Source organism: Amblyomma maculatum, chromosome 3, assembly GCF_055883805.1.
Source record: "Amblyomma maculatum isolate TAMU_Amacu chromosome 3, ASM5588380v1, whole genome shotgun sequence".
Lineage (NCBI taxonomy): Eukaryota > Metazoa > Arthropoda > Arachnida > Ixodida > Ixodidae > Amblyomma > Amblyomma maculatum.
The window spans coordinates 12094768-12103794 of NC_139346.1; the positions used below are offsets into that span (position 1 = coordinate 12094768).

The window sequence follows — 9027 nt, forward strand, 5'->3', positions numbered from 1 at the left end:
GGAGCGGCCACTGACAGTGCGGACGGTGCGACCGATTGTTGTGTGACACGCATTTCGTCACTCTCCCTATTCGGTCTGGAATTACGGTGCGACAGCCTGTCATCGCTTTCCCATGTATATTTCCAAACCATCAGGTGCAAGCAGTGCATCAACCTCCCGCCTGGATTGCAAGTGTTTAAACGATGATTTGAAGTACAAATTGAGCAGCTCAGAAAGCGACCTGAGATACATCCGTGGCAGGAAATGTAATTATCTGGTGAGGTGGTATTATTTGGTGGTCAAAAATAATAAAATGCAACGATGTTTAAGTTTGTTTAATTGTCTCGCCCTAGCACTTGTTATAATAAAAATTTTCCGAATAGGCAGCCTGGTATCTACTGGCGCAAATGACAAATGATGTCTGTGATATATCAAAACAATTTAAACTGCAAACGCTATTCTAACCGCTCTTATAAGCTTCCACGAAGGACGCAGAAGCCACTATAATGAGCGCTCACGCGTTCTCTCGAGCTTTCTATTTGACGGTAGCTGCCTCAGCGGACTGCCTGAGCTGCACCTTTCGCCATTTGAAAATGCGGCTCCCACCCTTCACTTTTAGGTTTTAGGCGAACATGTAGACTTTTTTTTCCAGTACGAGGGTCCTAATGCTGGAGGCATTCAAACAGACAATGTGACCTCGTATCTTGCACACTTGCTCGGTGTGAAAATTGCTGGTTCCATCCTCACAGATATTTCCTTTATGTCCGTGCCACATGTGTAGTGAAGTTAGCACCATTGTCGTAATGCGTGCAAAAGTGTGCAAAAGCTTCTCAGAACGTCTTGATGTCGAAGACCGCGTATAAAACGGGGTGCAACTCAGGCATGCGCGAATACGACATTGTCGAAAGCATGTCATTAGCCATTTCAACTGGTCGGTAGCCTAATGAACTGGGAAAGCACGTCTTCTTGCCACCAAGGGCAAACACGTCATCACTGCATGGGTTTCGCTTTGTTCAGATCTCGGAAACCGATGTGTGGTCAGGTTGTAGTATGTCGCTTGACCTTTGATACGAGGATTTAGGCTTACCACTCGCCCCGTACGTTTCGGCACATTATCGCGGAGTGCTGCTGTACAGGTGTCGGCTCCTTGGATGCCGAATTTAACCGCGATTTTTTTCGGACAAATCTGAAAGAGCTCGCTATAAACATTTTGTATTACTCAGTCTGTTTCAGAGTGGTTTCAAGACGCAGAGAGCAGTGTGCACGACGCGGACTGACGGAATGTTGCTAAGCTTCTATCAATAGAAATTTCAGCCTCCAATAGGAAGTCTTTGAGCTATGCAACAGCCGTTGTCACGAGCGTCGCCGAATGGTTCCCCTGTCTGTACTACTTCGAAGTGAAGGTTACGGCAGATACGGATGACGTCACTTTGCACTTTTATGACATGTCAGGTGCTATGTTTAGGGTATTCTGCTGACACTCTTCCGGACGTGCTTAGCTGCAAGCGGCGTCTCTCCACGCACGTGACAGAAGCTGGTTCCCCTTGTCCATGAGGGACATATTTTGTGCACGCGTCGCTCTTCACACTTCACACAACTACACAGTTTGAGGTTTGGCTGGTTCTGTAAAGGAAAAATTGAGCAAGATTTGTGAGCCCACCTTCGTCTTCCGCGTGACTGCGTGATGCTTGCTAACATTTTACAGATGATGCGCCAAATTGGTGAAGAGCCTCGTAGACCAGGCAGATCATGTAGGTAGTTTCCTGCCACCACCTTCCCACAGTGCGCCATCAGCAGTCACACCCTCGTCATACTACGCCGCACAGCTTAACGAAGTGTTCGTCGGTGAGGACTAGAAATATGTGGCCCCATCGTGGTTATGTTAGACGTTGTGTATGGCAGGGCTTCCACCGGTCCTGCAAAATGCGTGACCTCAAGTGGAAGGCCGCCCCGATCTACGCGATATCATAGGGGATATCGCTGGCGCGTTGGGTCTTGCAAGGAAAATACGCCTCCTCCGGTTTGGGATTGTACCGGAAAAGTGCGTCAAATGCGGTCACATAAAAACACTGACGGCACGCATTAGACGACTGCGTAATGGCACACATTTTCTATCCCAATATCGCGCATAACAAGGCACGCGAAACGTTCGAGCGCCTAGTTGTGAAACCAGTTGGCTTCGTACCATGGAAAAACTGAAATGTATCCTCCTACTATAGGCTGCCGTATCGACAAGTGTACAATGTGTTTATGCGACTACAGTGTTGTTAAAATTAGATTCTCAGCTGCTTACACTGGGTTGAGCAGGTCCTCCATGGAAAAGTTACGCTTGAAGTTGCGTTTTCGTAATGCAACGTGCCCACACTTTCCTTCTTCCGCTCTTTCTCACTACATCCCTTCTGCTTCACCCCTTCTTCGGTTTCCTTCCCCTAAATGACTCAAGTCGTCGTTATTTGTACGCTATGAGAGGCCATTGAACCAGCAGACGTTGTTCATGCTGCTGAAGGGATGGAGATCTCTTGGGAGCTGCATGAGCTACCCTAAAATTCCTTCAAATGCCTTTTAATGTGCACAAAAGTGCAGTGCTGAGCCCTACAAACGCCTCATTTAATGTTCAGTTGAGACAACAATGTGGGAAAGGAATCTAGTTATGTAACACTTAGTTGGAAAATGATATTTTTTGTCATTTTATACTACCTGTTGTAGAGTCTGCCCCGTTTGTATAACGAACTATGCATTTGCACATATATAATCGATACACAAGCTTGTCGCGGTTAGTGACCGTGCTTTTTGTGTACGTTAAGTTCAGAATAAATTTTCTTCGCCTATAATTTTAATCACAATTTACTATTAGATTGTACTTAATTGCGGCTTGTATTTAATCAAGGTCACCTGTACTATCCATTGGTATAACATTTTTGTCGCTATTTTAATCGACATAAGTTAATGTGTTGCTATTCCTTGACATTGAGGCTCTACTTTTGCATTGTTCGCCGCAGGTGCGCATCGAGAACCTGGCCACAGGAGACGAAGACATGTACGAAAACGGCGGCAGCAAGCCGCGTGTATCAGTGCCCATCACGCTCTGCTTCGTGATCATGATTGGCTACATCTCAGGAGGCGCAGTCATCTTTTCGCTCTGGGAAGGGTGGGAGTTCCTGGACGGCTCCTACTTCTGCTTCGTGACGCTGAGCACCATCGGCTTCGGAGACCTGGTGCCCGGGGACACCGTGGTCTCGGACAGCGGCTCCCAGGAGAAGCTGGTCATATGCTCGCTCTACCTTCTGGTCGGGATGGCGCTGATTGCAATGTGCTTCAACCTCATGCAGGAGGAGGTTATCTACAAAGTAAGAAACTGTGGCAAGCGCATAGGCATTATCAAGGACGCCGACGATGACGAGGATTTCTCCTGAGGGGGGTTATCCACTGCGACCTTCGCTTGATAAGCGCCCTGTCAGCGTTCTTAGTCGTGCAAAGTGTGGAATCTCCATTGTTTCAAGCAGGAAGCTAGTAAGGCGCCGACAGGATCTAAATGTAGCATTCAAGCGTTGTAAACCTTTCTGCTGTCGGTGTGTTGCCGAGTTCTTATTGTGCCAAGTAACCACCTAGTTACGCCTGTGCTCCTTCAGACACTGCGCACTTTACGCTCAACAAGGCGGACTATATAATGCAACAGCTTCGCTCGCGAAACCAATCCCGCTATGATTGCGGCCACTTCTAACTGTTGCGCTATGAGCACTCCGAGGTCCTGTCGTCTTGCACATCATGGCCGGGTGTTCCCGAAGGCCTTTTGGCTGGCAACAATCTCTTTTTTCAGTTCCTGGTGGCTTCACCGGAAGGATGTTCGCCCCAGGTTCCAAGACCTTGTTAACTAGATAAGGGGATGTCATAATATTGTATCCACGGCCACTGTGTTATTGGGTCAACCATATCGTCACAAAGGAACTTAGAGAAGTCACATACGACGATCGACCAGCAAGTTTAGCAAAGCAGACTTCACGCTCGAAGCGTTGCATGTACGGTGTCAAACCCCTTGTACGATGCAACTTAGCGAAACCGGCAAAAAAACTGTCGTGAAAGAAGGCGTCGCCTGCTGCCATGACGCCTCCGTCCGTCGCAGCTCCTGAGCAGTGTAAGCGGAAAACTTCGCAGCGCGCCTGTGGTCGTGCGCATTCGTCGCATGCGTTCCAGTGTTTTCCGAGTGAACACGAGCATCGCTTTTGTGATACAACGACGGTCACTGCTTCCAGAACATTGTGCCCTCGCGAACTCAGTGACACGTGTACGTATATTGGACTGCGGTGTAGTGCTTCGGCAAACCTTTCCGACGTGTTCAATTTCTCGCTCCCTCCTTCTCAAGAAAGTGGCACAGAAATGGGTATTTAGCCTACTTGTATACCAGAATACATATGGCCTTTTATGCGGCCTAAGTGTTATGTTTCCTCGATTCCGTTGTATTGTCCGTCCTCGTCGCGTGGAGTTCATTGCGTGTTTAGGTTTCATGATTGTAGAACAGTGCCGTTGGCTCAGAAGATTGTCTTTTTTTTAGCTACACGGTTGAACGTGGGTACACTGCTCTTGTTTTATATTGCCGCTGTGTGGCACTGTGAGTCCCAAAGAAGGCAAGTGTAGAAATTTTATGTAATTAGATCTACCGTGCCATATTTGTTCATCCTTACCTTTAATAAAATGTTTAACCCATTCTGTGGAGACCATGGGAATGCTATTTGCACTATTATACCGTACGTAGATACCGTGCGTTCAAATATGAGAGAGTGGTCTCGTTGTGCTCCCGTGGCATTTGATGTGCAACGCAAATGTTTTGTCGAAACTACAAAACGTGAGCTTGTCTATCTACAGCGTCAAGGTGAATACTTTGGGCAAGTGGACTTGTTGGCGACTGAACTGCCTTTGTTCAGTCCTCGCAGACCCTGTCATTGATGAAGCATGTATTTACGTCGTGAAAAGGAGAAATTATGCGAAGGTCTACATTTGTAGCTGCTTCTTTTTGTTGGAATTTGAGTGCAGTCCTGCTTTGCAAAGAGTTTGTTGCAAATTTGCAGGGTCGCAGCGGAGCACCAGAGCAAGATGAGCAGCGTGGCAGGCTTCTCATTCTGAATAGCCCGTGCAGAGCTTGCGCTCCGAGCACGCGCTGTATATCTTTATTTTTCTCTAACACGGCTGGTAACGCTGACCTCAGCGCCTCCGCTTTATAGCGTCGGTGGGCGCTATAGGGCCGCCCGCCTAGACGGAACGGCGAAATGTACGCGCCAACGGGGCAGAGATGGGGGTGCCATGGCGGCAAGCAGGTCTGCAGATAAGCCGAAAACATCTGAGGGGAGCTCCTGGGGAGGTTTCTCGAGGTACGCGGGTTTGAGGCTATCTAGAGGGACGACCTCTTCACGACCATTCAGCTGGATTGTCGCTGACTTTGTCGTCCTTTGAGGACAGGGTACGGGCCGTCGTGTGAGGGGGTAAAAGACGCCTTTGCAGCGTCTTGCCTTGGAAACATGCGTCGAGGAAGCAAGCTCTGGGTGCACAAGACTTGATGGGCAGATGAGCGAGGCGGCACTGGGCGAAGATGCTGAAGACAGTCTTGTAGGCGATGAAGGTATTGCAGGGGCTGGGACGAGGGAGCCGAAAGTACGAACAAGTCTCAGGGAAGCCGTAGGGATGTACCGAAGATGAGTTCGGCCGCTGAACAGCGAAGGTCACGAAGCAGGACGGCAAAGGCCTAGGAGCACCATAGGGAGGTGGTCGACCCAGTGCTCGCGATCCGGGCGAGCAGTGAGGGCAGCCTTGAGCTGGCGATGGAGCCGCTCGACCATGCTGTTGGCACAGGGATGATATGATGTGGTGCGGCAGTGTTTAGTACCGAGCAGCTGTGTGAGCGAAGTGAAGAGGGCGCATTCGCGATCCGTGGTAAAAATGTCGGGGCAGCCGAAGCGGGAAACCCACGCTGAAACGAAAGCTCTGGCAACTGTTTGCGCAGTAATTTCCGGAATTGGCACGGCTTCGGGCCAACGGGTGAAGCGGTCAATCATTGTGAGAATATACTTGTAGCCCTGAGAGGGGGGAAGCGGTCAAATGAGGTCAAGATGAATATGGTCAAAGCTCAATCCAGGCGGCAGGAAAGACTGAGCGGGAGTCTTGGTATGGTGTGTCACTTTGGCGGACTGGCAAGCAAGGCACGAGCGGGCCCACTGGCGAACGTCGGTGTTAATGTTCGGTCAGACGTACCGCTGGGTAACGAGGCGCTGCGTGGCTCGAATGCTAAGATGGCAGATGTGGAGGGAATGAAAAATGGCACGACGAACGGCCTCCGGGATGAACGGTCGCACAAGAGCGATCCGGGTACAAACGGATGAGGACTTGGTGGTGCGGAGAAGGTCAGTCAGGGGGTTAAAAAGCTCAGCGCCGTGCGGCGAAGTGCGGGGGTTTGAGGATAAACCGTGCTGGATATGAGAGGACGTCCGAAGGGCATCCATAGATGCGGCCAGCTGATTGATCCGGGCCTCTAGCCGTAAAATGACGGAGGTCTCCGGTGGAGAAGAGAGGGCGGCGACGGAAGGAGAAGTCGCGTCGTGGACTCGATCAGCGAGCTGGGCGAGGCGGTCAAGGGTCAAATCCCCCGCAGCGGCCAGGAGCTGCCGCATGCTAGTGAGTAGCTGGGAGCGGCGGCGGTCTCCAAGCTCTTCGTAGGTGAGCAGCTTCTGGAGGCGCGCACTCGGACGCCGTGGTGCGGTCCAGAAGGCCCTGCTTTAGTCGTTGGTACGGAGCATGGCCCAAGGGTCCAGCAATAATGTCCGCCACCTCTTGAGCCACTTCAGAAGGCAGGTTGGAAAGTAAATGACGAAACCGAGATGCCTCCGAGGTGATGTGGTGCAGATGGAAGATGGCTACCACTTGGGCGAACCAGATCTGCGGACACTTGAGCCAGAATGTTGGTAGGCGGAGCTGGAGAGCCGCGACGTCCCGTTGGCGCAAGGTAGCGTCAGGCGGAAGGTCGCCTGAGTCTGGTAGGTTGCTGGGGGTCTTTCATTTCTTAGGCCGGAGTCACCACTGTTGCAAATTTGCAGGGTCGCAGCGGAGCACCAGAGCAAGATGACAAGCGTGGCAGGCTTCTTATTTTGAACAGCCCGTGCCGAGCTTGCGCTCCGAGCACGCGCTGTACATCTTTATTTTCCTCTAACACGGCTGGTAACGCTGATCTCAGCGCCTCCGCTTTATAACGTCGGCGGGCGCTATAAGTTCGTTTTGATCATCGATTCTCATCGATTTTGTCCAAGACTTCAGTCTAATTCTCCTAGAACTGACTGCAGCAGGACCTGAAAGCGGGGCGACGCCTGTTCAACCAAACGAGCTGTATTGCGTAAAATAATAGCACAGATATATTCATCAAAACGTTGTAAAGGGCCGAGGAAAAACATTGAGGTGCTTGACGAGCTCTCGACCCCTACATGTACAAAGTCAGCACGGTAAAAATAAATACATATTAATTAACAATGTCAAAATAACAAACATATTTGCAAAAACATGATTTATACATTGTAACAAAAGGGAAAAAAAGAATGAGAATATACAACCAGACTATTCTTAAAGAGTAGGAAATGCTCACGAAGATTACGGATCGTTGTACTAATCATGTCAATATTTGTATGGTGTAACGCGTTTAGGTGTTTCGCTAGCTGGGAAGCAATCATTTGTAAGCCATAGTTCTTGGGGGTTTTAATTTGCAATTTGGAGTATTGTTTCGTGGGATACAGTTTCTCGTTGGGCGTTAGAAAGGCTAGTGCCCCTAAATAATCACTATGACGAGGTTGCTCCTTTCTTATACCTCGAAAGCAATTGGAGACTACAGATATAAATTCTCGTAATAGCCGCGTCTTAGAAGTGCTGTCTTGTAGTGTGAAATTAAGCATTAACATACATCTTATTACTTTCTCTTGAGGTAGGTAAATTTTTTTAAGATTGTTTAGGGTGGTCGTACCCCAAACAAGGTGACAATAACTCAGATGAGACAAAAACGATGATTTATATGTGAGTTCTTTCATCTTCACTGGAAGCACTGTTCTTAGGCGATATAGATGTCCTATGACTCGAGCGAGTTTGGGCATTATAAATAATATCTACATGATGATCCCATGACATTGTTTCGTGAAAGATGCCTCAGAGTGTTTTACATTTGTCTGCTATTTCAGTCGCTTCTGAATTTATTAGTAGTATTTTATTAGTATGCAGAAGTTTGTTCTTTGATTGGAAGAAAAAAGCTTTGCTTTTATTTGCATTTATTTTTAACCATTTCGTTCTGTCCATGTGTTTAGCTGGGATAAAGTAACGTTTCGTTTGTCTAGAAAAGACACAAGTGGTAGACTGCGAAAGAGTAACGACCACGTCAAGCAATGAAATTCTGCGCGCAACAGTTGCTTCCGGTGTGCATTTTCCCAGGTGCCGTGGGGGGAGGGGGAGAAGGCAATTTAGTTTATAGACCAACACCGTGTTTTGAGACAAAGGGACGCTCGCGACGACGCAGCAGACTGGGGGTAAAGAGTACGCTTAGTTCCCATCGGAATACATGCAAGCGAAAGTTTTCAAATCAGTTTTGTAATTGCGCGGGGCACATATGATGTCGCGTTTTGGTACAGAGCAACCATGAACATACGAGAACAGATTGTGAACGCATGAAGCGTCGTATCAAAGGCGCATTACTTATAAAACACTGCGAAACTTAAGAGGGGGGGGGGGGGGGAGTTGTAAGTGCGAGTCATAAACACAACTTACCGCAACTGTTCTCTCGTTTACGGAGCACCAGCACAGGTGGCCGCTCGTTAAACGTTGGCGAGAGCTTTAATGAAATGCATGACCAACGTATGTTACTTCATTCCGACTAAAAATTCCGAGATCACTGTGGAATCTACGCTGCAAAAGTGCGGACGCTTGAGGAGTTGCTGGTGCACACATTGGCGCTCTTTATAAAGTCATTATCATTGCTGATGCTATCATTGTCATTATCACTAACTGCAGTGTCATTGCAATTGCTACTAATCA

At 48.7% G+C, this 9027-nt stretch overlaps 1 protein-coding gene across 1 annotated transcript in view; it reads left to right on the top strand.

Annotated features, from left to right (window-relative positions):
* LOC146194235 (TWiK family of potassium channels protein 7-like) overlaps positions 1-4793 on the top strand; it is a 230266-nt gene extending 225473 nt beyond the window's left edge. The window contains exon 3 of the mRNA XM_084597303.1: positions 2979-4793. Coding sequence (XP_084453429.1) covers positions 2979-3392 — 414 coding nt within the window. The 3' untranslated portion in view covers positions 3393-4793. The remainder of the gene's footprint in view (positions 1-2978) is intronic.
* Positions 4794-9027: the final 4234 nt, after the last annotated feature.